This window comes from Myotis daubentonii, chromosome 16 (genome assembly GCF_963259705.1).
Source record: "Myotis daubentonii chromosome 16, mMyoDau2.1, whole genome shotgun sequence".
In the NCBI taxonomy this organism is placed as follows: domain Eukaryota; kingdom Metazoa; phylum Chordata; class Mammalia; order Chiroptera; family Vespertilionidae; genus Myotis; species Myotis daubentonii.
Genome location: NC_081855.1, coordinates 17,072,514 through 17,100,503, shown reverse-complemented (window position 1 = coordinate 17,100,503; position 27,990 = coordinate 17,072,514). Strand labels below are relative to the sequence as shown.

At 58.4% G+C, this 27,990-nt stretch overlaps 2 protein-coding genes across 11 annotated transcripts in view; both read left to right on the top strand.

Annotated features, from left to right (window-relative positions):
• Window positions 1-5,810, top strand: part of DNAH2 (dynein axonemal heavy chain 2) — a 107,495-nt gene extending 101,685 nt beyond the window's left edge. Inside the window, exons 79-87 of the mRNA XM_059668738.1 lie at window positions 2,891-3,082; window positions 3,287-3,471; window positions 3,708-3,936; window positions 4,008-4,159; window positions 4,286-4,400; window positions 4,884-5,060; window positions 5,158-5,232; window positions 5,402-5,552; window positions 5,656-5,810. Coding sequence (XP_059524721.1) covers window positions 2,891-3,082; window positions 3,287-3,471; window positions 3,708-3,936; window positions 4,008-4,159; window positions 4,286-4,400; window positions 4,884-5,060; window positions 5,158-5,232; window positions 5,402-5,552; window positions 5,656-5,810 — 1,431 coding nt within the window. The remainder of the gene's footprint in view (window positions 1-2,890; window positions 3,083-3,286; window positions 3,472-3,707; window positions 3,937-4,007; window positions 4,160-4,285; window positions 4,401-4,883; window positions 5,061-5,157; window positions 5,233-5,401; window positions 5,553-5,655) is intronic.
• A 639-nt stretch (window positions 5,811-6,449) lies between these two features.
• KDM6B (lysine demethylase 6B) lies at window positions 6,450-27,984 on the top strand. Of its 10 annotated transcripts, none has more exons than XM_059668729.1 (24): window positions 6,450-6,584; window positions 13,159-13,275; window positions 17,997-18,116; window positions 18,351-18,492; window positions 18,584-18,725; window positions 18,936-19,034; window positions 19,140-19,359; window positions 19,468-19,560; window positions 19,643-19,804; window positions 19,887-20,084; window positions 20,174-20,521; window positions 20,616-22,840; window positions 22,944-23,070; window positions 23,179-23,284; window positions 24,309-24,514; window positions 24,621-24,685; window positions 24,773-24,841; window positions 24,941-25,089; window positions 25,219-25,333; window positions 25,438-25,625; window positions 25,778-25,919; window positions 26,207-26,333; window positions 26,421-26,591; window positions 26,703-27,984. In XM_059668729.1, the coding sequence occupies exons 5-24, from the start codon at window positions 18,589-18,591 to the stop codon at window positions 26,724-26,726; spliced, it is 4,971 nt and encodes a 1,656-aa protein (XP_059524712.1). In that variant the 5' UTR covers window positions 6,450-6,584; window positions 13,159-13,275; window positions 17,997-18,116; window positions 18,351-18,492; window positions 18,584-18,588; the 3' UTR covers window positions 26,727-27,984. The 10 variants fall into 10 exon arrangements, with proteins under 10 accessions (XP_059524712.1, XP_059524711.1, XP_059524703.1 ...); XM_059668728.1 differs by having other exon boundaries at window positions 24,770-24,841; XM_059668720.1 differs by having other exon boundaries at window positions 24,770-24,841; window positions 26,421-27,984.
• Window positions 27,985-27,990: the final 6 nt, after the last annotated feature.

Genomic DNA, 27,990 nt, shown 5'->3' with positions numbered 1-27,990 from the left:
TACACACACACCCCCTATCAGGTAAGTGCTATTAACCCATTTTACAGATAGGAAAATGAGGCGCTGAAGAGTAAATAGTCCACAGGACCTTCCTGTCTCCCAAGATTTCCATACATTCTCTCCCTAAGGTCACATTTGCCGTGCTCCCAGCCCTTTCCTCCTTCCTTCTTTCCAATTCTATTGAAACTTTTATCTCCAATATTACAAGGTCACCATTGAATGCACCCATAGTGATCCTTTAAAATCTGACCATGTTGTCTGTATCTGATTTATTTTTGTTTTGTCTGTTACTTTTTGTTCTATATCTGATACACGAGTGGAATACTATAGTTCTTGTCCTTTTCTGATGTATTTCACTTAGCATAATACTCTCCCGGTTAGTCCATATTGTCTCAAATGGCAATATTTCATTTTTTAATTGACAAAATCTGATCACATTGCTACATCCCACCCATTTACCCCCTGCTTAAACTATTTTAGTAGCTTTTCATTGATTTTGGTCAAGATAAAAACCCGTATTAACATGGCCTGTGTAGTGGCTCGGAGGGGAGAGTGTCCATCTGGTTTTGCCTGGGAGTGCTTTCTGTGAAAGGCAGGCCCTCCCTGACATCTTCACACTGATCTACCAAGTCTTCAGCAGAGGTAGGACACTCAGGGCTTACTTGGTGCAACTGGATTTTTTTTTTTGGAAGCTGACAAAGAAGCCAGTATTTTTAAGTTTTTAAAAATATTTTTTAAATTGAATTTAGAGAGGAAGGGAGAGGGAGAGAGAGATAGAAACATCAATGATGAGAGAGAATCATTGAATGGCTGCCTCCTGCATGCCCCCTACTGGGGATTGAGCCTGCAACCCAGGCATGTGCCCTTGACTGAAATCAAACCTGAGACCCTTCAGTCTGCAGGCCGACGCTGCTCTATCCTCTGAGCCAAACCAGTATTTTTAAATGTTTTATTTGGAAATTATTTTTTAAAATATATTCTTATTGACTTCAGAGATGAAGGAGGGAGGAGAGAGAGACGTCAATAATGAGAAAGATGGGGACTGAGCCTGCAACCCAGGCATGTGCCCTGACTGGGAATCGAACCATGACCTCCTGGTTCATAGGTCCATGCTCCACCATTGGGCCACAATGGCAGAGCTGTGCACCTATGTCTTGTTCAAGAAATCTTTGCTTTCTCCAAGGTTATAAAGGCACTCTCTTATACATCTCTTGAAAACAATTTTGTAATTTGACTTTTTCATATAGGTTTTCAGTCACTTCAAATCTATTTTGTGAGTGTGGAATAAGGTAAATGTCTAATATTTTTCCACATGGATAACCAATTCTCCCAGTACTATTATTGAATAGCCCACAATTACCCTTCTGATCTGCAATGTGTCTGCTCAGCCTTAGGTCATGTTTCTCTGTATATATATGTTTTTCTGGGGCCTTAATTTTTTTACTTGATCAAGCTGTTTATATTGGGATCACTGTACACTGTCTTACTTACCATATAGCTCTATAATTCTTGGTAGCTGGTAAGGCAAGTCTCCGTACCTTATTTTTCTTTATGCTACTCTCCAACATAAATTTTGGAATTAGCTTGTTAAATTCCACACAAAAAATCCTATTGACCAATTTGGAAGAAATTTGACATCTGTAGGATATTGAGCCTCCCAATCCATGGGAATAGTATGTCTCTCCATTTATTCTTTAGTTCAATAAGTTTTATAATTTTCTCTATAAATATGTGTACATTTTTATTAGTTTTATTCATACTTTACATATTTTGTTATTATAAATGCACTTAAAAATCATATTTTGTTCTTACTTCCAATATTCTTCAGTTTTCACTCCTCCATTCTGTCCATCATAGAGTCTTCTTAAGACACTGTTTCAACATATCAATGTTCTACTCAAGACAGCAAATGCCTCCATGACGCCCGGTGAATCAAGTCCAAGTGGCTCAAACTGTCATTCTTATTGTACCTCCATCTGTTAATGGCCCTTCTTACCCGACCTGAGCACTTACACTTGACTTCAGTTAGACTCATTTTCTCACTTATTCTCCCCTTTGTGCCTTTCCCCTTCAGTTCTTTCTTTCTTTTTTAAGGGGTACTTTTTTTTTTTAATTGATTTCAGAGGGAAGGGAGAGGGAGAGAGAGATAGAAACATCAATGATGAGAGAGAATCATTGATTGGCTGCCTTCTGCACACACACACCTCCACCCCCCACTAGGGATGAAGGGATCAAGCCTGCAACCCGGGCATGTGCCCGTGACTGGGATTGAACCTGGGACCCTTCAGTTCAAAGGCCGACGCTCTATCCACTGAGCCAAACCAGCAAGGGCTTCCCTTCAGTTCTTTCCATCTCCTGGAAACCAGGGCTCTCCTCTCAGTCTAGTCATATTCTTCCCATTTGTAAGACTTAGCTCAAATCCCAGCTTATTCATGAAGCCTGATAAAGCCAAGCACATAGAATGTTCCTCCTTGATGATATACTATGGCCCTTTTAATCTACACTGACTCTTTGCACATAATATAGTGCACATTTTTGTTCACTAAAAGTTGTATGTATATCTTGGTCTTTGTTCCTATTTTCTGGTACTTCCAAATTGCGTGGGCCAATCCATCCTTGAGAGCACTGTGCCTGAGAGGTTCAAAAGTGAGGGAACAAGAAGGTAGGGCTGCCACTAGCCCATACAGTGCCGTATGTGAGTGAGAGAGAGGCACCAGCGCTGCGACTGAGTGCACATGTTGGCGTGCAGATCGAGGACTAGATTTCAGCCTCCCCTCAGCCCTCAGCCAGGCCCCTGTGCAGCGAGCACCTCCACAGCTGTACACTGTGGTGCTGGTGGCAGAGCCGAGCTCGGTGATGCCGTCCCTTCTCTGTGCTTCACTGTCCCCAGGGCCTAAAGGCCAACATGACCCGTCTTTACCAACTGATGACAGAACCACAGTTTTCCCGCTGCTCCAAGCCTGCCAAGTATAAGAAGCTGCTGTTTGCTCTCTGCTTCTTCCACTCTGTGTTACTCGAACGCAAAAAGTTCCTGCAGCTGGGCTGGAACATTATCTATGGCTTCAATGACTCCGACTTCGAGGTTTGTTCTAACCAGGGGTCCCTCATCCCAGCCCTATCTTCCTGTCCTTTTGGCCTCATGGCTCCCCTGCAGGAAAATCCACTTACAAAAAGTCTGTGTTAAAGCTCCATTGGAAAATTAAAAAAAGAAAAAAAAAAAAAAGGAGCCCCACTGGAAGAGTTCCTACAGTAACTGTGTGGGGGTTTGGGCCGGGACCACACACAGGTGTCAGAGAACTTGCTGAGCCTCTATCTGGATGAGTATGAGGAAACACCCTGGGATGCGCTCAAGTACCTCATTGCCGGCATCAACTACGGTGGGCACGTCACGGATGACTGGGACCGGCGCCTGCTCACCACCTACATCAATGACTATTTCTGTGAACAGTCTCTGTCAACCCCCTTCTACCGGTGAGGGGCGGGGGCACTGAACAGGGCCAGCAGACACGGAGACACCAGGTGGCAGAGGGGAGGGGGAGTGTCTGAGGAGAGAATGTGAGATTGGAAGAAGGCAGAGTGTGGAGGATTGGGAGGAAGAGCAAGAACAGAGAGTTGGGCAAATGGGACATGCGTAGGGACTGGGATCCTGGCCTGGCATTGAAAACCCGGCGTCCTCACCATGTGATAATGATGCTGTGGCTCTCCAGGTTGTCAGTACTGGAGACTTATTTCATCCCCAAAGATGGGAGCCTGGCTTCTTACAAGGAGTACATCAGCATGTTGCCTGGCATGGACCCCCCTGAGGCCTTCGGCCAGCACCCCAATGCAGATGTGGCCTCCCAGATCACTGAGGCACGGACTCTTTTTGAGACTCTGCTTTCCCTGCAACCCCAGATTACACCCTCCAGGGTTGGAGGCCAGAGCCGAGAAGAGAAGGTAAGAACAGACAGACACCTGGGGAGGGAAAGCCATCAGAGAGGCTGCGCTCAGAGCTCCTGCCTCACCAGGTCCTTGAGTTGGCCGCTGATGTGAAACAGAAGATCCCTGAAATGATCGACTATGAGGGGACCCGAAAACTGCTGGCTCTGGACCCCTCCCCTCTCAATGTAGTCCTTCTGCAGGAGATCCAGAGATACAACAAGCTTATGGAGACCATGCTGTGAGATGGAGACGGGCTCTGCAGACTGTGGGGGGTGGGGGGGGGGGAGAGAAAAGCCTTCACCTCCTGCCTAGGAGGAGTCTTGCAGGCCCATCCCATCTGTAACCCTCCACCCTGTCCGTCCAGGTTCTCACTGACGGATCTGGAAAGGGGCATTCAGGGTCTCATCGTCATGTCTACAAGCCTGGAAGAGATTTTCAATTGTATCTTCGATGCCCACGTCCCTCCACTCTGGGGAAAGGCAAGATCACACCACTGTTGATCCTACTCCAACACTGAGCTCTCCTCTCCTCCCTGTGCCCTCACCTCCTGGTTCTTGGTAGGCATGGAGCAAAACGCAGTAAGCCTGGGCTTTGGAGGCAGGAGTTCCAGTTGAAATCTGCCATTCTCCGACTGACTTGGCGTGAGATATTAACTTAGAATCTGACTCAGGGCAAGTTATTAACTTCTCCAAGGATGTTTCAAGGATTCCCAGTACTGTGCCTAGCACTGAGTAGGTGCTTTATTAATGGTGACTGGTTACTATTGCTGTTGCTATTGTTGTTAATAGTTGTCATTTTATGCTTCTTTTCTGGGGGTTGGCTTTTGGAGTGCTTTACCCAACTTCAGTTGGGGAGCAGGGGCTGGCATCACACGATCTTCTCACATCTGCTCCAAATGCTTCAAATAGGACTTGAATGCGTGCGTAAGTGAATGAATGAACACATGCTGTTGCCTCCTCCAGGCATATCCCTCACAGAAGCCACTGGCTGCATGGACCCGGGACTTGGCCCTGCGCGTGGAACAGTTTGAGCTGTGGGCTAGTCGCGCCCGGCCTCCTGTGATCTTCTGGCTGTCTGGCTTCACCTTCCCCACTGGCTTCCTCACGGCTGTACTGCAGTCTTCAGCTCGCCAAAACAACGTGAGCCACGTGGGAAGTGTTACAGGGATTGGATGCTGGGGACATGCGGTTACTCTACTTTTCGGGGGTCCTCCCTTATTCTCACCTTCAATCCCAGATCTCAGTGGACGGCCTCTCTTGGGAGTTTATCGTTTCCACTGTGGATGACAGCAACCTAGTGTATCCGCCCAAGGTAGGCGCCAGATGTGCTGGGGGCTCTGAGCAAAGGCGGGAATGGTGGGGGAGGGTGCTGGAAGCAAAGGTGGGAAACAGTTGGTTGAGTAGGGAGGAGAGGGGGCAGGTCAGGGGTGCTGGCAATCAGCGGTTTCGACTTCCTATAACCTGTCCCCATGTCTCCCCAGGATGGTGTCTGGGTTCGAGGCCTGTACCTGGAGGGTGCCGGCTGGGACCGGAAGAGCTCCTGCTTGGTGGAGGCAGAGCCCATGCAGCTTGTCTGCCTCATGCCCACCATCCACTTCCGGCCTACGGAGAGTAGAAAGAAGAGCGCCAAGGGTGGGGCACTCCCTCAGACCTGCCTACCCCATCCTCTGCTGCAACCCTCCTGCACCCAGGCTCCCAGGGGCTCCGGGGTCTGATTCCTTGTCTTTTCCCTCAGGTATGTACTCCTGTCCTTGCTACTACTATACCATCCGGGCAGGCAACGCAGACAGAGCCTCCTTTGTCATCGGGATCGACCTCCGGTGTGGCACCATGACGTCTGACCATTGGATCAAGAGGGGCACCGCTCTACTCATGAACTTGGACAACTGAGAAGGCCTCCTCTTCTTCCCCGCTAGCGAGAGGATTGGGACTCTAGGAACCAAAGCTGACAATGCACCCCAGGCCGAGGCTGGACCTCCCTCAAGCCCTGACCCTGGTTGAGTTTGTTGTGTGATGGGGCCCCGGAGACACCTAGTGTGCTAGCCACAAAGGCGGAAGAATTGTATTGGAGTCCAGTGCAATAAAACACCCGTGACGACAGCCTCGTTTCTCCGTGGGATGTTGGGGTTTGAGGAGGAAGCCGTACAGAGGACCCGAGGGCTCCGGCGAGCGGCTACTCGGGGGAAAGAAGCCAGGGAAGTGGGAGGCCTTGAGGCAGAGGCGTGGCCTCGAATGAATGGGCCGAGCGGTGGGGCCTACGGAAGGTGTGGCTCCGTCTAAGTGCGGGACCAGGCCGGGGGCGGGGTTCACTTGGGAAAGGCGCGTGATCCAAATGGAACGGGGGTTGACAGACGGGGATCGGGGCTGGACCCCGCACGTTGTACCCCGAAGTCTGCAATCCACGTTTGGCATCCTTTCCGGCACTTGCGCTGAGGCCAGAGGCACCGGCAAGAGGCGGGGCGGAGCCCGAGAAGGGGGTACTTTGGCGCGAGGAGGGCGGGACCAGGAGGAGGGGGCGGGGTTGGGGGGCGGTGTTTGTGTTGGAAAATCCAACTGCGCCACGGGGCGGAGCGGCCCCCCCAGCCCCGACCTGGGAGAGGGGGGGGCCGCTCGACCCCCTGGGAGACCTCGGGGAACCTGAACACCTGGGACACCTGGAATCAGGTAACGGGGAGCCGCGAGGGCGTCTGGAAAGAGGGAAACCATCTCCTCCCAGGGCGGGCGGGACGCCTGAGTCGCGGGCAGAGGAGAGCTGGGGATGGACTTCTGGGTCTCGGCAAAGGCACTGGGAAGAAGACGGGCGCAGGACACCCGGGTGCCCTAGAACAGAGCAGGGCGGGTGCGGGGAGAGCCAAGGGGCAGACGGCTTGGTTCCGGGTGTTGTGAGGGCCCGAAAGGACTCCCCGTCCCTCTCGGGCTGGGATTCCCCTTCTCGAAGACAGGGCGGGGCGGCCCCAGCTAAAGGTCAGAGTTTGCAGACAGGTCAGTGAGATGGCCTTGGCGGTCGGACGTGGCTAGGCCGGGCTGGGTCTCCGGTCCCGGGGCCACTTGGAGTTCCTCCCAGTACTTTCCACGAATGGGTGGTTATATCTTCATCCCTCGGCCTCGTCATCCCTGGTCCTGCCTCGCTGTGCCCTTTCCCGTTCCCAGCCCGATTCTGTGCTTGACCTTCCCGGCGTCGCCACGAGATGGCGAGGGCGAGACGCGTTGCCCGAGCCGAGGGGCGTGAGGTGGGAACCGGGCCTTGAAAGCAGCCGCGCCCCCTCCCTAGCCGAGGGAAAGGTGGGCTGAGGTGCTCTTTGGGTTTCCTGTCATCTCCGCCCCGGCTCGGGACTCAGTCTCCGCCTCCCGGGGCACGCGGGTTGGTTACTAAGCAACTCAGATTCGCTGCCGGTCGCTGTGGTTTGTGGCTGTCTCTCGGGGTGGGAGTCGGCGAGCATGGGGGACGGGGGTCGAGGGCAGGATGCCTGATTCTCGGGACGGCCAGAGTTTGGGAGGAAGGAGGGGAGGCAGCGAGTTGGCACTAAAATGGATCCGGCGGGTGTCAGGTGGGGAGGGACCCGGGCTCGGCGCTGAGCTCCGCTCCCCTTCTCTCCTCCCCCCGCGCCGGGTGGCTTACCCTGTTGCCAGAGTAACTGGAGAGCTGGACTGCGGAGCCAGATTCCCGAACTCCCGAGTCCGCCCAATCCGCTCCAGCGGACGTCCCTGACGTCAGAGCCCTGGCAGCCAATGCGGAGGAGGCGCTGCACGGCGACGGGAAGAGGGCGAGGGGCGGGGCCGAGGGGGGAGCGGCTGGGGCAGCTGCGGGGGACCCGCACGTGCACTCCCACACGCTCGCGCCCACTGCCCCTCCCGCCGCCGCACGCGTCGGAATCCGCCCCCCGCGCCTGCGCCACGGGCCCGCGCGCCGCCCCGTCCCCCCGGAGACTGTTTGCGGGGCAGCGTTGGGCTGGGCCCCGCAGCGCCTCCCGACCCAGACGTCTGGGTCCGCCCGCCCTCGTCCTCGAGGTCTCGGGCCAGTAATGCCCAGCGGGGGTGGGGTCGGCCGGCTGCCTGTCTCCCACCAGCCTCGCAGCCGGCGCCCCCTCTCCCAGGTGGTGGGCAGGGCGGAGCTGTGGTTTCCGGCCCCGTAAGTCCCGCCGCCGCCTTCCCGGACTTTGGCTTTGGTGGCCTCCCCGGGAGGAACCGAACGGGTGCCGGCGCCCCTTCCCGAGGCTTCAGTCGCTCAGGCCCAGCGGCGGCGGGTGGGTGGCGGGGGCGGGCCCTGCGGGGAAGCCCCGGGCGGCCCTGGTGCCTCCCCGGCCATCGTGTCCTTCCTTCGCTTGAATTCTCCTTCGAGAGGCACCCGAATCCTTCCCCTCCTTCCTGGTCTCGGTGCTCTTGGCACCTCCCTCGCCTCCTCGCGGGCCGCTGGTGCCCGTTCCCACTCGTCCTCCCCGGCTTCTCCCGGTTATATAACTCTTCCTCTCGCCGTGTCCTGGTTTCAACTCCGCAGACTCCGCCCTGGAACCGCGCGGGGAGGGGCAGGCGAGCTGGGACCCAGACAGATTCCGGCTGGCGGCCCGCAGCGGCACCGGGCTCCCACTGACGGGAGCCGGCGCCCCGCGGGACCCGGTGTCCCCGCCCCACCCTCCCGCCTCCCACCCGCGGCCTCTCCGAGAGGCGTGTCGGGGCTCCGGGGCTCCGGAGATATGTGGGTTGGGAGGTCAGGGCCGGAGGTGGAGAGGTGGAGCCGAGAGGCCCGAGTCCCCGGGGTTGGAGCCGAACCGAGGGTAAAAGCGATCAAAGCAGGAGCCGGAGGCGAGGGTCCCGCTTCCGCCTTCCTCTCCTTGTTGGGCTCCCAGAATCCCTAAAGCCGTTTTCCAAGAAGCTCAGCCGGCGGCCCCTCTCCACCTCTGGGTGTCCAGGGTCTGTGTTCGAGGCGGCCTGCGATGATGTCACCAGTGCACGTGCCCCGGAATTGTTGCCAGGCAATGAGGCCGCCTCCCCTCTCCATTCCGGCCCCCCACCTCTGCCCCAATTTCAGATCCAGCCCCGTGCCATCTTTTCCCCCTTTCCCTTCCCTGGGCCTTAGCATCCAGCAGGTGGGAAACCCTGGCCTGGAGTTTTGTAAGGGTGAGGGCACGGCTGTGGGGTGGTGCAAAGCCCCTTGGCTGGGCTGAGAGAAGTCTCGGTCCCTTTCCCCTCGATGGGCACAGGCGAGCTTCCCCTCCCGGCCCCCTCCTCTCCCGGGGGAGCCTCCCGGATGCCTTTTTAGGTTCCCATCTCCCGCATCGCCCAGTGTCCTCGTGCTCAGCGTTCATTTTGTGTTGAAGTGTGAGTGGTGGCAGGACAGCTGCCCCCCAGGAGGAGAGCTGTGTGTGGTCTGGAGGATTCACTTGACACCAGCTCATCTCTGACCTTAATCAATGGCACCCCCACCTCCACCCTCAACTGTGAGGAGAAGGGCCAAGAAATAGTACTAGATTGAAAGGTCAGTGTGTTTATCATGTGTGAGTGGGTGGGGCTTTCTCTTAAGGGAGGAGGACTCCGTTGATAGCTATGGCTGCCCTTGTCGGTGAAGTCCTGGGGCTGGTTACAGTCCTGGGGAAAAATTGGTTTCTCTTTTTATATACCTTGAAGCTTGGGCTGTCAGACCAGACTTCGTTCCATTCCCAGCTCTGCCACTTCGTGGCTATAGGAACTTGGGAAGGTCACAACATCTCTGAGCTTCATATTCTTAATCTAGAAAATTTAGATATCAATAGAGTCCCTTCCTTCTAGGCAGTTGGGAGGATGAAAAAATGAGGTAGTTTACGCATAGCATTTAGCACAGTGCCCGGCACAAAATGAACACTGAACGAATGCTTGTTGTGAAATGCTTATTGCTAAATGGGGTGAGTTATTATTTTTCTTATTCAAGTTGGTAGGCCTGCTTTGAACTGGCCAGTACCGTAGGAGTCCTTCAGGGAGAAGCGGAGAGTTGGTGTTCATTTGGTGGTGGTGGTGGTGGTGGTGGTGGGGAGGCGACTGGGCATTCGCTTCCACGGCTTTGTGCACTTTATTTGATGAAGGCTTTAGTCAGATTTGTTTTGCTTTCTTTAGGTTTATTTTTCCTCCTCTTGGAGAAGAAACAGCTAAGACGATTCCTCTGGCCGTGAAAATAAAATAATTGTATTAGGGTTCTTGACTTTTGAGCAAGACCCCAGTCCCCTCCCTATGTTGTTCTCTGGAGCCTTTCAATTTGCAAAGGAACTCCACAGTTTCCTTTTCGGGGACAGGGCTAGGCTGAGGGGTGTGTAAAATGTTGGGGTGGGTGAGTGGAGAGAGACTAGTGCTGGGGGCTGGGGGCGGGCGGGTAGTTAAAGGAAGAGACCGGAAGGGAGGAGGGAGCCTGCTGGTGGGGAGGGAGGGGAGGGAGGAGGAGGTGGAGGAGGAGGAGGAGGAGGAGGACGAGGAGGAGGAGGAGGAGGAGGAGGGAGGGGGTTGGGGAGAGCCTGCTACAGTTCTTTGTTTGACTCCGGGACTCAGGGACGGGGAGGAGGAGGGAGGGAGGCAGAGGCTGCTAGCGCTGGGGCAGGCCCAGGAGGCAGAGGAGGGACCATCTCCCCCGCCCCCCAGCCCCCACTCCCCCCCTGCTGCTCCCCCCTCCCCACCCGGACTCCGGGGGCACCGCCGGGGGACAGACACCCAGCAGGTAACCCAGGCCTGACTTGCCCTCTCCGCTCGGATTTTCCTTCACTCCTTCCCGGATGACCCCTTTCCCCGGTTCCGTCTCCTCGTTTTCCCCCGGCCATGCCTCTCTTTCCTTGGCCCTCCTTGTTCCATCTCCCCGACTTGGGCTTGTCGCCCGCTGGCCGCGCCGCGGTCTCGTGCAGCCCGACTCCCTTCCCCTCGCCCGACAGTCTGTGCGCCCCAGGTCTGCCCGGGGCACCTTTGGGGCTCTGTTTCACTGCTTCTCTGGGCTTTGCTTTCCTCTGACCTGTCCCCTGGGGCTCTAAAGGAAGGAGGGGGGTCCCTGTCTTTTTCTGGCTCCCCCAATTCCCCGCCCCAACTCTGGCCCCCCTTTTCCTTCTAGCAGTCTCTAGGGGTGGGGAGAGAACCGGAATTTGGGGGGCCTTTTGTGGGGCAAAGGCTGTGTGTCGCTTGGGAGAGGGGCTGTGAGTGTGTGTGTGCGCGCGGGGCGAGGGGGTGGTTGGCAACCGGGCTGCCTCTGTTGTCCCTTTAAATGGTCCTCACATTTCTGCGGACTCGTGGTGGGGAGGGGGTGGCCGGCTGCTTGCCTGGGGGGGCAGGGGCCTGGGTTAGTCCACACAATCAGGGGTGGTAATGATTTAAAGGGACAGTCTTGGTGTGGCCGCTGCCACCCCGTGCCAGCAGGAAGGGGAGCTGGGGAGCAGGCAGGCCATGTCTGGAGAGGCTTGGCCGAAGAGCAGGGCATTTGAGGCTGAGTCTGTTGTGGGGCCTGTCAGATCTGGGGCTGCTGCGGCTGGGAAAGTGCCAGGAGGGGTGACAGCTTGCCCCGGAGGGGCATTCATCCTGGCCTTTCTCCAAGGCCCACTTTTGGGTTCCTGGACTCTTGGACCAAGAGTCATAAAGTCCAAACTACAGAGCCTGTGGGTCACCAGGTTAGGGCCATGGGCGGGTCTGCAGGTCAGCAGCCTGGCTTGGGCACATTGGCGCTGGTCCTTCAGCTTCCCCTTTTGTTGTTTGGCTCTGCACTAGAAAGCCCCAGCCCCTCCCCCAGCTCCCTCTCCCAGTCCACATGCCCCCCCCTCCCCAAACACACCCACCCCAGCTGTTGGACAGATGAATTACAGCCTCCGGCTTCTGGCCAGGGCTGGTGAGGGATTAAAGCTCTGGGGCTGGCCCTTTAAATGGTTGTTGGCCCCTCCCCCACTCTGGTGTCCAGACACCCATACACCCACCACTGACCCCCTTGGCTGCCCCTTATGCCTCCTCTTAGTTTGTCCTTAAGGCCTGGCACTCCTTTTTCTCCAGACTAGAGCATCCCCTTCCCCTCCAACAGAATCACATACACAATAGTAAAGACCTCTGTCTGTCTGTCTGTCTGTCTGTCTCTCTTTTTCCCCCTCTCTCTCCCTGGTTCCACATTCTGAGTGTCCCTGTCCTGGAGGGTGCCAGCCTCAAGCTCCCTTCTCCAGCAGAAGCAACCTGCCAGCCTGGCCTCCCTAGACTGCAGCTGACCACTGCCCTGGTCCAGTGAGGGGCCTTGTTTGGGTCAGAAATAGCACCTCCCTGGGGGCAGTGTCATCAGCAGCCCAGGCAGCTTGCAGCACATTGCATCATGGAGGCTGGGGGCTGGAGGCCTGAGTCCCTGGGGCAGGGGAAGAATGGGGGCTGGAAGGCCAGGGAATGGAGGGACTGGACTGAGAGCCTAAGAATCTGGGTCCTTAAGGGCAGAGAACTGTGGCTAAGGGAACAGAAAACATAGACCCCTGAGGAGTGAGTTTGAGGTGAGGGCAGACTTAGGTCTGATCCCTGGATGGACACCTGATTCTTGGCCTTAGACGTATGCTAAAAGATATGCTAAAAGACGCAGCTTGTCTCAGAGTTAGGAGAGAAGGGAGTAGGCCTCTATCGTGTTCTTGGGCCACACAGAAGAGGAAGGAGGCGATGGGGAAACAGGATATGGCTTTGAGGGGTGGGCTAGAAGGGAGGCTTGCAGCAGAGGCCACTTCCAGACCCAGGACCAGAGTCACAGTCCTTGCTAAGGAGGAAGGCTTCTCCCTGCTGGGCCTGTTCATCTAGTCTGGCCACCTGTGCTGCTCAGGAGACCTGCCTGCACCCGCCTGGGGGAAGGGGAGGGGGCAGAGTCCAGAGGGTGGGGTTGACTGGTGTCTTGATAAGGCTAGGGAGGAGACAGAGCTGAGGGGAGAGGATTGGCTTGCCTGGGGCCAGGATTGAAGGTGACTAGGATGCAGATGTCAAGGGTAACTGGGCCTACTCGGGGGCTAGGGCCTCTCAGCAGGAGGGTCCACTCAGAAGAGAGATCTTGGGTTGGATGACCACTTATGCAGATACTATAGCATGCTTCCTTTACCCCAAGTGCAGAACGCTTCCTAAAGGGGAAGGCTGGAGGGACCACTTTGGCTATGGCATTTCTGGTTGCCCTGGGAAACAGACTCTCCCATCCCATCTGATCACCAGAGCTAGGTTTCTCAGTAAGGGCACAGAGAGCACAGGGAAACTCTCCAGACTGGGAGCACCCATCTTTAACTGGCTTTTTCTCTTTTAGGTTCCCCCAGGCACCATGCAATCCCCATAGTACCACCCACCTCACCCACTGTGGTCTGCTGCACCCCACTTTTGGGGCACTGATTCCAATGAGACAGGGCACACCAAACTCCATCTGGTAAGTCCTACCCCTGAGCACTACACCCCACCTTATTCCAGCAGTCCATTCAGCACCCCATGCTTGAAGAGTGGTATGATCTGGATCAGCGGGCCCCAACGGGTGGTCCTGGTCCGGGAGGTCCAAAAGGTTGGTTGGCGACCGCTGATCTGGATCATGCCCACTCCTCCAAGCATCCCTCACCATGGTGCTCCTGCTCCAGTGGTTCAGCCTTCCTAGTTTATGGTGCTCCCCTCTGTTGCCTGTGAGTGGTTCAGCCCTGTACTTCACCAGTCTCTCCATTGCCACCAAAAAGTCCTCCCCCTAGTGCTGTAACTCAGTTGCTTATTGAATTGCATTAAGCTAGGGTTTGCAAACTGGAAAGTAGAGGTGAGATACACTGGAAGGATTTTTCCTGGGAGTGCGAGGACAGGACTTTGCCCCTAGAAGAGTTGTGGATTTGGAGAGATACTGGAGACCATTGCTACAACAACCTGCTCTTGCTGTGGCAGTCTTGGCATCTCACCACTCCGTCCAGATCCCCGCTGTTCTGTTCTCTCCCCACTGCGCTATAGCACTTGCCCCCACTCACACACACCCTAACTTTTACTCCTCTGCTGCTTCTCTCCTGCCAGTTCTCAGCCTGGGGTCCTGATCCATCTGCCATTCCTCTGTAGGAGAGAAGATAGTACCTACGGCAGGGACTTAAGTTCCCTGAATGGGCTTTGCTCTTCCCCATTACTGGCTGAATTTTTGAGTGGGACTGTTTGTTTTTCTATATCTCTGGCAAGGTGGTTTGCACATTGGGGTACCTCAGTGGAATTGTGTTGAAAGAATGTGTTAACTGAATGAGCGTCATGGCCAGGAAACCTATGGCTTCTGAGATCTGTTGCACAGCCTCCTCCCCACACCTTCTGTAGAGGACATGAGGCATTTGGGATGGTAATCTGGGATAGAGCTGAGGGGCAGGCTGACACAGGAAAGGGCCTGTGAGGATAAAACCAACAGAGGGAGACTAGGACAGAGGCATTATGGGAGGGTGGTAAGAATGAGGCTCTTGAAAGAAGCCCAGCTCTTCCACTCTCTTGCAGAATGACCTTGACCAAGTTACCTAACCTTCCTGAGCCTCAATTTCCTCATCTCTAAAATGCAGTCATAAAAGTAACTCCTACATCAGATTTTGGGGAAGAGTTTTAAAAATGTATAGAAAGTGATTAACACAGTGCCTAGCATGTAATAAGTATTCAGTAAATGCGAGCAATGATCATAATGGGAGCCCCAGGGAGCTGGAGGATAAGCAAGGATATTGAGGAAAAGGACAGAACTTGATAGAAGGCGGACAGCCCCCCAGATACTTGTCAGACAGAAGGATCACTGATCCTGCAGGAGGTTGGGATTCAGGGTAGTGAGGGGAGGAGTGAACAGGTCAGCCTGCTCTGGCGTTTCCCTAACTGTTCAGGAACATGAAGGCAGACCCAGAAGGGTATGTGCAGACACACGTGATCACGAAAGTGATGCAGAGGCAGACCCAGACAAAAGACCGAGCCAGGAGCCAGGCAGACACACAGACAGAGACAGCTGCGCAGAGCCCTGTAGACAGGCATGATGACAGGAACGCGTCAGACACGGGCTCGGAAGGCGAGATGAACAGATATGCAGGTGCACAGACACACGGGACCCGCGCTGAGCCAACCTCCCCGGACAGACTGGCGAGCACAGCGGTCCAGTCAGGGCAGACACAAGGCTCGCAGTGACACACGGCGGGCCGGGGCCGGCACTGTCACTCCTCGGTGGGGGGCGGGGAGGGGCCAGCGGCGAGGGAGGCTGGAGCAGGGAATCCCGAGCGGGCGGCCTGCCCGGGTGGCTGAGTCACCGCGGAGCCCCAGCCGGCGGCCCTCCCCTCCCCCTCCCCAGGTAAGAAGCGAGCCTGGACCCCCTCGCTTCCCCGGGGCAGGCGGAGGCCTGGCAGGAGCGGGGTGCGGCGGGGTCCGGGACGGGCACCCCCTGCGCGCGTGCAGCGTGTCTGCTGCCGGCCTGCGCGGTGAAGCCCTGCGTGAGGGGTCTGCCTGGGGCAGCACGTGAGTCCGTGGGCGGCCCTCTGGCCCCTGACGCCGCGTCCCGCGCGGCCGGAGCGGTGCGTGGAGGGGCTTCTCGGGATTCAAGGCCGGAGAGAGTTAAGTGGGTGTGATTGATGGAGTGGGTTTCTCTCGGGGTTCTAGGGGGAGGGGGTCGGTTAAAGTCCCCGAGTCCGGAGCCCGGATGGAGGGGGCGGAGCTAATCTGAGCCGGGAGTGCCCGGATGGAGAGGGCGTGGCGTCGGCTGGAGAGGAATTAACCCTTTGTGAGCTGCGGGCGCCCGGGACCGTGGGTCCGGCGGGAGAGGCTGGAATGTCTGCCAAGCGCCCTGTATGCCCAGCCTGGCTTTGGCCGCGTGCTTCTGCCTCTCGTCTGTGGTCGAGGGTTCTCGGCGTCCTTGTGGCTGTCCCCTCCCCTTGGTTAGTACAGACACTGGGAGTCGGGGAGGGCTGATCCTCCCCAAAGCGAGAGTGGAGGTGAGAGTGGACGCCTGAGGAACAGGTGTGAGCGCGGCGTCGGGGCCGCCGGGCGCAGGGAGGGGCCGTCGTGGGGACGGCGAGAGGGGAAATTCCGCGGGACCCGTGGTGAGCGGTGTGTGGGCTGAGTTGTGTCTGCCAATGACTGTGTGTCTGTGTTTTCAGGGAGGCGGGGGCTGAGTCAGTGGGAACAGGGCAAGGTTTTCAGGGTGACTCACGGTCCCCCACCTCAAGCCTGAATCAGACCCCGAGGGAGGGCTCGGGAGGGGGGCGGAGGGGGAGTCAGGCGTCTGCCGTGGGGACCAGGATCCGCGGGGTGTCCAGAGTACAGGAAGTTTTTGCCCTCAAGTGAGGGCTGTTGTGTTTTGAGTTCCGGCGGCCGGCGGGGTGGGGGTGGGGGTCAAGGTGGGAAGGGGCTCGGGGACTGGGCTCGCGGATTTAGGGAAAGCTGAGTCAGTTCCCCGTGGGAAAGGGGAAGTGGTGAAGGGGAAGTGTCATCATCGCAGAAGGGGAAGCTGCGTTTCCTGGTAACTTGGCAGCGCCCAGGGCACCACTTCCCAAGCGGGGATCTGTGCCTCTGATATCTGGACCCCTGGCTCCCCGTTTTCCCATGTCTGGGCCGTGGATCCCTCGACATGGAGGGAGGGGCAGCCGGCCAGGGAAGCGCAGTCCTTGCCCCCGGGCTGGGTGACCGAACGGAAGGCTGGGTGGGGAAGAGAGTGAGTTCTGGCAGAAAACTGCACGTGAACGGCAGAGGGGCCCAGCGCCCGCCAGGGCTTGGCAGGAGTGGCACGCTGGGACCTGGAGGTCCAAGCGCTGCATGCAAACAGGCGACCGTGCCCTGTGGAGGGAGGACTGTTTTAACCAGAAACCCACTTGCCCTTGTGGGCTGGGTGGAAATTTCCCCGCAGCGCAGACTCTTCTAGCGAAGGTGAACTTTCCAGCCGCCCCCAGCCCCGGGGTGCTCGCTCTCCCCCGGCTTCCTGCCCGGCTCGAGCTCCAGCTGGAGCGCTGGCCCCGCCCCCGCCGCTTTGTACTCGACACTCGCAGCTCTTTGTACTCTAGACTCTCAATGGACCGATCCTAGGAATGGAGCCGGCTCCCTACCTGAGGGAACGCAGGGTAGGAGAGGAGGCGGCGCGGGGACCGAGATCCCAGGGTCTCGGGGCGAGGAGGAGGAACCGAGGCTAAAGGGAAGGTGCCCAGGAAAGGGGAGCACTGCGTCCTTTGTGGTCGAGCCAGCACGGACGGGAAGGGATGGGGGGGGGGCACCCCCGGCGTGAAGGAGGAAGTGAAACTGGTTCTGGGTTCTTTAAGGGAGTGGGTGGTGAGAGTGGGACAAGGGTGATGTCACCGCCTGTCGGGCCCCGCCCTCCTCCCTCCCCAAGGACCCCCCCCCCAGGACACTTACACACGCCGCTTCCGCTGCGCAAGTGGCCACGTCACGGGCAACCCCCGAAATCCCCCCTCCCTTGGGGGGCGGGGGCCACGTGGGCCGTGGGGAACCGCGTGGCCCCGGCGGGGAAGGGCATAGAGGATACCGGAGCCACGCGAGAAGTGCCACTGGGGACCGGGGTGCGCGACTTTTCAGAAGTTGGGTTGGGTTTTGGGGGTCGGTGGGTGTTGAAGACAGCCAGAAGTGGAGCATCTGAAGGTACTGGGCTCGAGGCCGGGAGCTGGACCGGGGCTGGGGACGCGGTCGGGCGTGGGGAATGGAGCGCTCCGTTCGCGGCGCGGGCGGGTGTGAGTGCCGACGCCGCCGTGACTGGCCCGGCGGTGCCAGGGGCGCTCGGAGCGGGGAGGTCAGGCGCTGGGCAGGTGTCGAGCGGAAGGCGGTCGGTGCTTTGTCTGCGTTGTGCATCTGTCTGCGGTCCATCGGTCCTAGGGCGGCGGGGCGGCCAGCGAGCATCTCGGGCGGACTAGCAGGGAGCACAGGCGGCTCTGTGGGTGCGTGGGACTGGCGGGGAGCGCTGTCCCCCAGGCCGGCCCGGGCGTGCGACTCGCCGCCTTGACCTACGCGGTCACAGGCCCCGCTGGCCCCGAGTGTCCGGTCCGAGATGGAGACCCTAGGTAGGTAGCCGCCGGGTCACGTCGGGGTCATCCGGGGCCGAGCCTGTCTGTCCAGCTCCACCGCCCCTCTCCCCCCGCCCGCCGCGGCCAGGCTAACCTCGCTCCCATTGGTCCTGGGCAGGCTGTTACCGAGGCGGAGACGTGGGTTATGATTGGCTTTCTGAGCAGAGAGGGAGTCCTGTGATTGGCCAGGTTCCTGGAGCTCGCCAAGGCTGTCAGAGGACGCTCCCACGGAGGCCGGGTAAGCAGCTGCGGCGTTGACTGTTGGCTCCCTACTGGCCATCCCGGTCGCTGCTACTCATCCCGGTTCCGAGCCACTCTCCTGGGCCCGTAGGGGCGCCTTAGGCCCGGTGGGCCTACCCTCAGGGAAAGCCAAGTCCTGGCTCCCTGCGCGGGCGACAGAGCTGAACCTAGCCCCAGCACTCCCACTGTGTTTGGCCCGCTAACGTCACCCTTTGCCTCCTCCTCTCTGTAGAATTGGCTGTGAAAGGCCCTGGGCGGCCCCGGGGGCAGTGGGCTCTCCTGTCAGAGCGGTTGGAGTTGGGACCATCCCCCCAGAGAGCTGGGGCAGGGGGCCGTGCCCGATCTCCAGGGCTCCTGGGGCCACTGCTGACCTGGTAAGGGAAACACTATGGCTGGGTTGGCAGTGTGTATACAGGCAGCTCAGGCTATGCCTCCAGTAAGAACATCATCTCTTCCCTGACTCAGGCTGGATGCATCGGGCAGTGGACCCTCCAGGGGCCCGCGCTGCACGGGAAGCCTTTGCCCTTGGGGGCTTGAGCTGTGCTGGGGCGTGGAGCTCCTGCCCGCCCCATCCCCCTCCTCGTAGCGCATGGCTGCCTGGAGGCAGGTGAGAACTTGGGCCATCTTTCTGTTTCCAGGAATTTGTCTTCCCATCTCCTGTGCCCCTCAATCTCTTTCATTCTCTGGGTTTCTGCCATTCTGTGGGCCTGAGTGCAGTCCTCAGCTGCTTCCTCTTAGTCCCCCTGTCACCTCCTTCCTGGGCAGGGACACTTCTGCTCCATCTTGATGTTCATTAACAGACACCTTCTCTCTCCAGGTGCTCTGCCAGCATCGGGCAGTCCCCACTCTCTGCTCCCCTACCCCCTTCACATGGCAGTAGCTCTGGGCACCCCAACAAACCATATTATGTTCCAGGGTGAGTGAGGATTAAAGGTGCTGGGGATGGGAGATAAGGCTGGGGCTTTAAAAGAGTTCCTCCAACCCTGACCACTCCCCCTCTCCAACCCCTTCTGCTCTGTAGGACACCCACTCCAAGACCCCTCCACGGGAAGCTGGAATCCTTGCATGGCTGTGTGCAGGCATTGCTCCGGGAGCCAGCCCAGCCGGGGCTGTGGGAGCAGCTCGGGCAGCTGTACGAGTCCGAGCATGACAGTGAGGAGGCCATACGCTGCTACCACAGCGCCCTTCGATATGGAGGGAGCTTGGCTGAGCTGGGGCCCCACATTGGCCGACTACAGCAGGTGGGATGGGGCGAGACATAATAGGCAAGGATTGTGCCTTCTGGCTCAGTGCCTTCATCTTACGCCTGCTTCTGCCCTGTCCCCTATACCCTTCCCCCACCTCTCCAGGCCCAGCTCTGGAACTTTCATGCTGGTTCCTGCCAGCACCGAGCCAAGGTCCTGCCCCCCCTGGAGCAAGTATGGAACTTGCTGCACATTGAGGTGAGACCAGGGCTGGCTGGGATAGGGAGGAGGGCTGGGCCAGGTATGCACCTGAGCCATTCTCCTCTCTTTTTGTCCTCAGCACAAGCGGAACTATGGGGCCAAGCGGGGGGGTCCCCCAGTGAAGCGAGCCGCTGAACCCCCAGTGGTGCAGCCGGTGCCTCCTGCAGTACTCTCAGGCCCTTCAGGGGAGGAGGGCCTCAGCCCTGGAGGCAAGCGCAGGAGAGGCTGCAACTCTGAGCAGGTATGGTTGTATATGGGCCGATGGGCAGTGAGTGGGAGGACTGGGGCAAGGAATGGGATTCTCACACCCCCTTTTCTTCCAGACTGGCCTTCCCCCAGGGCTGCCGCTGCCACCACCACCATTACCACCACCACCGCCACCGCCACCACCACCACCACCACCCCTGCCTAGCCTAGCCACCAGCTCTCCATTTCAGCTGGCCAAGCCAGGGCTGTGGAGTACCTTGCATGGAGATGCCTGGGGCCCCGAGCGCAAGGGTTCAGCACCCCCAGAGCGCCAAGTGAGCAACTGTCTGCTGACCTTCATCTCTTACCTGCAAGTACCTGTGTCCTCCATTCTTCACTCAGTATCCTCGTTTGTCTCCCGTAGGACCAGCGGCACTCGCTGTCTCACCCATATCCATACTCAGCTCCAACCTATACTGCGCAACCCCCTGGCCACCGGCTGGTCCTGGGTACACCCCCAGGCCCAGGTCCCCGCCCCCCAGGAGCAGAGAGCCATGGCTGCCCGCCTGCCACCCGTCCCCCCGGAAGTGACCTTAGAGAGAGCAGAGTTCAGAGGTCGCGGATGGACTCCAGCGTTTCACCAGCAGCAACCGCCACCTGCGTGCCTTACGCCCCTTCCCGGCCCCCCGGCCTCCCCGGCACCACCACCAGCAGCAGTAGCAGCAGCAGCAGCAACAACGGTCTCCGGGGCATGGAGCCGAGCCCAGGCATTGTGAGTGAGCGGGAAGATGGAGTGGGGCGATCAGTGGGAGCTTGTCTAAGGTGACTCCAGCAGACCTCTGACCAACCTTCTCCTTCACTTATAGCCCGGCGCTGACCATTACCAAACTCCCACGCTGGAGGTCGCTTCTCACCAAGGCCGCCTGGGGCCTTCGACACATAGTGGTCGGAAACCTTTCCTGGCAGCTCCTGCTGCCACTCCCCACCTATCCCTACCACCTGGCCCTCCCTCACCTCCTCCACCCCCCTGTCCCCGCCTCTCACGCCCTCCACAACCCCCTGCCTGGCTGAAGGGCCCAGCCTGCCGGTCGGCCCGTGAGGCTGGAGAGATCTTAGAGGATCTCTTCTTCGGGGCAGAGGGACGCCCTCGCCCTCATCCACAGCCCTTCCCGCACCGTGAGGGCTTCTTGGGGCCTCTGGCCCCCCGTTTTTCTGTGGGCACTCAGGATTCGCACATCCCTCCTACTCCCCCAACCACCAGCAGCAGCAGCAACAATGGCAGCCACAGCAGCAGCCCTACTGGGCCTGTATCCTTCCCCCCACCTCCCTATTTGGCCAGAAGTATGGACCCCCTTTCCCGGCCCCCCAGCCCAACACTGAGCCCCCAGGACCCACCTCTTGCACCCCTAACTCTTGCCCTGCCTCCAGCCCCTCCCTCCTCTTGCCACCAAAATACCTCAGGAAGCTTCAGGCGCCCGGAGAGCCCTCGGCCCAGGATCTCCTTCCCAAAGACCCCCGAGGTGGGGCCAGGGCCATCCCCAGGCCCCCTGAATAAAGCCCCCCAGCCTGTGCCGCCAACGGTTGGGGAACTGCCTGCCCGAGGTGCACGACTCTTTGATTTTCCCTCTACCCTGCCGGAGGACCAGTTTGAGGAGCCCGCTGAATTCAAGATCCTGCCTGATGGGCTGGCCAACATCATGAAAATGCTGGATGAGTCCATTCGAAAGGAGGAGGAGCAGCAACAACAGGAGGCAGGCGGAGCCCCTCCACCCTCCTTAAAGGAGCCCTTTGTATCACTGCAGCCTCCATTCTCCGCTGACACAGCCCCAACCACCACTGCTGTTGCCACTGCCGCCGCCGCTGCCACCACCACCACAGCCACAGCCACAGCCACCCAGGAACAGGAGAAGAAGCCACCACCAGCTCTACCACCACCACCACCATTAGCCAAGTTCCCTCTCCCCCCCCAGCCACAGCCGCCGCCACCCCCACTACCCCCAGCAGCCAGCCCAGCCAGCCTGCTCAAATCCTTGGCCTCTGTGCTGGAGGGACAAAAGTACTGTTACCGGGGGACAGGAGCAGCGGTTTCTACCCGTCCTGGGCCCTTGCCCAGCACTCAGTGTTCCCCAAGTCCCCCATCAGGTGCTACTGTCCCCCCCCCCACCTCAGCAGCCCCTAGTGCCCAGGGTTCCCCAAAGTCCTCTGCTTCCTCATCATCTCAGTTCTCTACCTCAGGTGGGCCCTGGGTCCGGGAGCACAGGGCAGGCGAAGAGCCAGCCCTGGGCCCCATGACCCCTGTCCCGCCGCCCCCGCCCCTGCCTCTGCCCCCTGCTCGCTCTGAGTCTGAGGTGCTAGAAGAGATCAGTCGGGCTTGTGAGACCCTTGTGGAGCGAGTGGGCTGGAGTGCCACAGACCCAGCAGGCCCAGTGGACACAGCAGACCCTGTGGACACGGCAGACCCAGTGGACAGTGGAACTGAGCGACTAATGCCTCCTGCCCAGGCGAAGGAGGAGGGTGGTGGGGCGGTGGCAGTGACAGGACCAGGGAGCAGTAAGCGGCGGCAGAAGGAGCACCAAAAGGAACATCAGAAGGAGCACCGGCGGCATAGGCGGGCCTGTAAGGACATGGTGGGTCGGCGGCCCCGCGAGGGCAGGGTCAAGGCCAAGGCCAAGGCCCCCAAAGAAAAGAGTCGCCGCGTGCTGGGGAACCTGGACCTGCAGAGTGAGGAGATCCAGGGTCGTGAGAAGGCCCGGCCTGATACCGGTGGGGCCTCAAAGGCTAAGCCACCCACAGCTCCGGCCCTTCCACCGGCTCCTGCACCCTCTGCTCAGCCCGCACCTGCATCGTCAGCCCCTGTCCCTGGGAAGAAGTCTCGTGAGGAAGCTCCAGGGCCACCGGGTGTCAGCCGGGCTGATATGCTGAAGCTGCGATCACTTAGTGAAGGGCCTCCCAAGGAGCTGAAGATCCGGCTGATCAAGGTGGAGAGTGGTGACAAGGAGACCTTCATCGCCTCGGAGGTGGAAGAGCGGAGGCTGCGCATGGCGGACCTCACCATCAGCCACTGTGCTGCCGACGTCGTGCGTGCCAGCAAGTGAGTGAGGGACTGGCACCCATGAGGCTGCTGGCCTGGCCCAGGGGGAGGCTCCCTTCCCCCATCACCCTATTTCTGTCCTCATTTCATTGTCCTCCCACAGGAATGCCAAGGTGAAAGGGAAGTTTAGAGAGTCCTACCTTTCCCCTGCCCAGTCTGTGAAGCCGAAGATCAACACAGAGGAGAAGCTGCCCCGGGAAAAACTCAACCCACCCACACCCAGCATCTATGTATGTGTGCCCCCGCCAGAGGGTTCAGTGCCAGTGTTGGGGGCTGTTGGGGTGCGCTGAGCCTGAGACAGGGCTCTGATCTAGCCCTGTCTTCTGGTCGTCCCTCAGCTGGAGAGCAAACGGGACGCCTTCTCACCAGTGTTGCTGCAGTTCTGTACAGACCCTCGAAATCCCATCACCGTGATCCGGGGCCTGGCAGGTTCCCTGCGGCTCAGTGAGTGTGGGGGACAGAAAAGTGGGGGAGGGATGCAAGGATTTGGGGCTTTGGGACTCTGAGAGCCCCCACTCTTGAAGATCCAGGATAGTGGCTATAGTGAGCTTTCCTTAGTCATAGGGAGGCTATATTTGAAGGATGCTCTGAGTGATGGGTGAGCTGGCCTCAGGCTTTTCTCGCATCTGTATTTCCAACAGTAGGCAAGTGGGAAAGGGATATATCTCAGGGCCTGGTTAGTCATTTTTAGTTTTCTTGGTGATTAAGGATGAAAAGAATAGATTATAGAGTACCCCTGAAGACCCATGATTTGAGGCTTCTCTTTTTCAACCTTTATTGTGCAAAATTTCAAACACATAAAAGTAGAGGGAACCATATGGAAATATAGAAATCAGTCTTGTTTCCTCTATACCAGTGGTTCTCAACCTTCTGGCCCTTTAAATACAGTTCCTCATGTTGGGACCCAACCATAAAATTATTTTCGTTGCTACTTCATCACTGTAATGTTGCTACCGTTATGAATCGTAATGTAAATATCTCATATGCAGGATGGTCTTAGGCGACCCCTGTGAAAGGGCCGTTCGACCGCCAAAGGGGTCGCGGCCCACAGGTTGAGAACCGCTGCTCTATACCCATATATTTTCCTTCTACTGAGTTACTCAAAGCACGCTCTAGGCTCTCACTTGACTTAAGTCTTTCATTGCATCTAATGATAGCTTAAAGAATCTGTCACTCATTAAGCACCTACTATGTGCCAAGTGCTGTGCCCATGTGGCCTCGTGCATACCTGAGGACTGGTGGAGGAACTGGAGCTCAGAGCAGCAGCAGGAGAGGAGGTTGATGAGGGATGGCCAACCTTCCCAGCTTCCTGTGGGGCTGGGGTGCTGCCTGTTCCCTGGCTTTACCTCTGTGAAGCCAGTGTCCAGCCTGTCAGAGGCTTGAGGAGGAAGAAGGGACAGAGTGAGTTGGGTCCTCGATCCCTGCCTTCTGCCTCCTCCCCGACACCCTGCTCCTCCTTCCCGTGCAGACTTGGGCCTCTTCTCCACCAAGACCCTGGTGGAGGCGAGTGGTGAGCACACCGTGGAGGTGCGCACCCAGGTGCAGCAGCCCTCGGATGAGAACTGGGATCTGACAGGCACGCGACAGATCTGGCCCTGTGAGAGTTCCCGTTCCCATACCACCATTGCCAAGTATGCGCAGTACCAGGCCTCCTCATTTCAGGAGTCCTTACAGGTGAGAGGCAAGCATAGGGAGGCAGGGATGCGGATCAGGGGACTTGGAGTGGGGCTGCTGAGGGAGGGCTCCTGGAAGGTGGCTGACTCAGCCTATGGCCACGCAGGAGGAGAAGGAGAGTGAGGATGAGGAGTCCGAGGAACCAGACAGCACCACAGGAACGCCTCCTAGGTACCGTACAGTATGCCCGTTCCTGTGGTGACTTTACTCCCTTCCCCATGCTTCGCCACCAATGTGTGCCCTTCACCCCCACAGCAGCACACCAGATCCGAAGAACCATCACATTATCAAGTTTGGCACCAACATCGACCTGTCTGATGCCAAGCGGTCAGTGGGGTTGAGGCCAGCAAAGCTGGGGCAGGATTGCTGATGGGTCTGCAGGGCGGGGATAGCCTCTCACTTTTATTGACTCCCTCGCCGCCGCAGGTGGAAGCCACAACTGCAGGAGCTGCTGAAGCTGCCCGCCTTCATGCGGGTAACATCTACCGGCAACATGCTGAGCCACGTGGGCCACACGATTCTGGGCATGAACACGGTACAGCTGTACATGAAGGTCCCCGGCAGCCGAACGCCAGGTGCAGAATGCGCGCTGGGGGCGGGTCTGGTGTCGGTGCTGCTTTCAGCCAATGAGGGCCAAAGGGTGGCCTTGGGAAGGAGCTCAGCTCGGCTAGGCCAGCCACGGCGTTCTCTATTGCCCCCTGCAGGCCACCAAGAGAACAACAACTTCTGCTCTGTCAACATCAACATAGGCCCAGGCGACTGTGAGTGGTTCGCGGTGCATGAACACTACTGGGAGACCATCAGCGCTTTCTGCGACCGGTGCGGCCCCCCCCCGCCCCCCCAACACACACACACTAGGCCCACCCCCCATGTCCCATCTCTGAGTCCCCAGGTTTCCATCTGACCCTGTGGCCACCCCACAGGCACGGTGTGGACTACCTGACAGGTTCCTGGTGGCCAATCCTGGACGATCTCTATGCTTCCAATATCCCCGTGTACCGCTTCGTGCAGCGCCCTGGAGACCTCGTGTGGATTAACGCGGGGACCGTGCACTGGGTGCAGGCCACTGGCTGGTGCAACAACATCGCCTGGAACGTTGGGCCCCTCACCGGTGAGAGGGTGGGGTGCAGAGACACTCAGGGGTGAGGGGGTTGGAGCCTCGTGGCGGGGGAGAGGAGGGCAGCCAGCTGTGAGGGAAGGGGCTGGGGTCCGAGTAGCTGGGAGTTGTTTGAGAATCCTGTAGTGACTGCTTCTGGCCCACAGCCTATCAATACCAGCTGGCCCTGGAACGATATGAGTGGAACGAGGTGAAGAACGTCAAATCCATTGTGCCCATGATTCACGTGTCCTGGAACGTGGCTCGCACCGTCAAAATCAGCGACCCCGATTTGTTCAAGATGATCAAGTGAGGGTCCTACTTGAGAGGGAGCCCGTTTCCACCAGACCTGGTCCTGCTCTTGTTCTGCCTGACAATGCAACCCCATTCCCCGTTGCTCTCCACTCTTTACTCATGGCCCTGCGGTGTTACAGTGCTGGAGCAGGTGACCCGGTTCCTGCTCCACGGAATGTTGCTCGACAGTGGCCCAAACAGATAAAAACGCACATGAAATGTTAAGGGGTCCAGTAAATGAGGGCCAGGTCCCGCCTTGCTAGCAGCCCTACCTTACACCACTCGCCCTCCCCCCCGCCCAGGTTCTGCCTCCTGCAGTCCATGAAGCACTGCCAGGTGCAGCGGGAGAGCCTAGTGCGGGCAGGGAAGAAAATCGCCTACCAGGGCCGGGTTAAGGACGAGCCTGCTTACTACTGCAACGAGTGCGACGTGAGTGGGCCGCTTCCCTCCCCTCCTTCCTGGGAGAAAGGAGCCCCCAGGGCGTTCCTCCCGGTGACCGCCCCGCCTCTGCCCCAGGTGGAGGTGTTCAACATCCTGTTCGTGACGAGCGAGAACGGCAGCCGCAACACTTACCTGGTGCACTGCGAGGCCTGTGCCCGCCGCCGCAGCGCGGGCCTGCAGGGCGTGGTGGTGCTGGAGCAGTACCGCACCGAGGAGCTGGCGCAGGCCTACGACGCCTTCACGCTGGTGAGGCCGCCGCGCAGCGGCGCGGGGCGGGCCGTCGGGCGGGCCCCGAGGGGGCGGGCTCCGGGGTGGGCCGACCCACGCCTGAGCCCCCCGCCCGCTTTCTCCCCGCAGGCCCCCGCCAGCACGTCTCGGTGAGGCCGGATGCCCCGCCCTCCTGCCGGCCTGCAGGGCGCCGCGGGGTCACCAGCACAGGCCTGGGCTGGACCTAGGTCCCGCCTCTGGCCGGGAAGGGGGACGGGCACAGCCCTTCCACCCCATTGGCAGCTCCCCTTCACTTAATTTATTAAGAAAAAAATTTTTTTAAACAAATATGAGGAAAAAAGGAAAAAAAAAAAATAAAGGGAGACGGGGGAGGGGGCTGGCAGCCCCTCGCCCACCAGCGCCTCCTCTCACCGACTTTGGCCTTTTTAGCAACAGACACAAGGACCAGGCTCCGGCGGCGGCGGGGGTCAATACGGGTTCCCTCACGCCTGCCCGCCGCCTGCCCGGCGCAGATGCACGCGGCTCGTGTATGTACATAAATGTGACGGCAGCCGGGGATTTTAATGAGATTCTTTCTATGGGCTTTACCCCTCCCTCAGAACCTCCTTTTTTATTCCCAATGCTAGCTGTGATCCCTGTACATGTCTCTTGTTTATTCACTTGGTTATGATTTGTATTTTGTTTTTTTGTTTGTTTTTAATTTATAACAGTCCCACTCACCTATTTATTCATTTTTGGGAAAACCCGACCCCCCGCACCCCCCAAACTATCCCACCCACCCCTCCAGGGCCGCCCGCCGCAGGGCTCTCCCTGCGCCCCAGTGTGTCCGGGCCGGCCTGGCCCGCCCGTCTCCGCCCGTCCACGGCTCCAGCCGGGCTCTCATGGTGCTCAAATCCGCTCCCCTCCCCTACGTCCTGCACTTTCTTGGACCAGACCCTCCTCGCCCCATCCGACCCGACCCCAGCCCTGCCTGAGGGTGAGCGACTCCTGTACTGTAGGGGAAGAAGTGGGAACTGAAATGGTATTTTGTAAAAAAATAAATAAAATAAAAAAATTTAAAGGTTTTAAAGAAAGAACTATGAGGAAAAGGAACCCCGTCCTTCCCAGCCCCGGCCAATTTTAAAAACACGGACCTTCCCCTTGCGCCCCGCCCTTTTCTTTTTCAGTGTGAAACAGCCCAGGCCTCCCTGGGGCAGGGACACCCCGGGAAGAATTCCTCCGGGGCTTTATTTTCGTGTTGTCAGTTTTTCCTCCTCCGTGCTGGGGCTGCGGAGGGGGGGGTACGGTCCCGCCCCTCGCACTGCACTGTCTCTCTGCCCCCAGGGGCAGAGGGGTCTTCCCAGTCCTACCCCTATTTTCGGTGATTTTTGTGTGAGAATATTAATATTAAAAATAAAACCAGAAAAAACAATCCTGT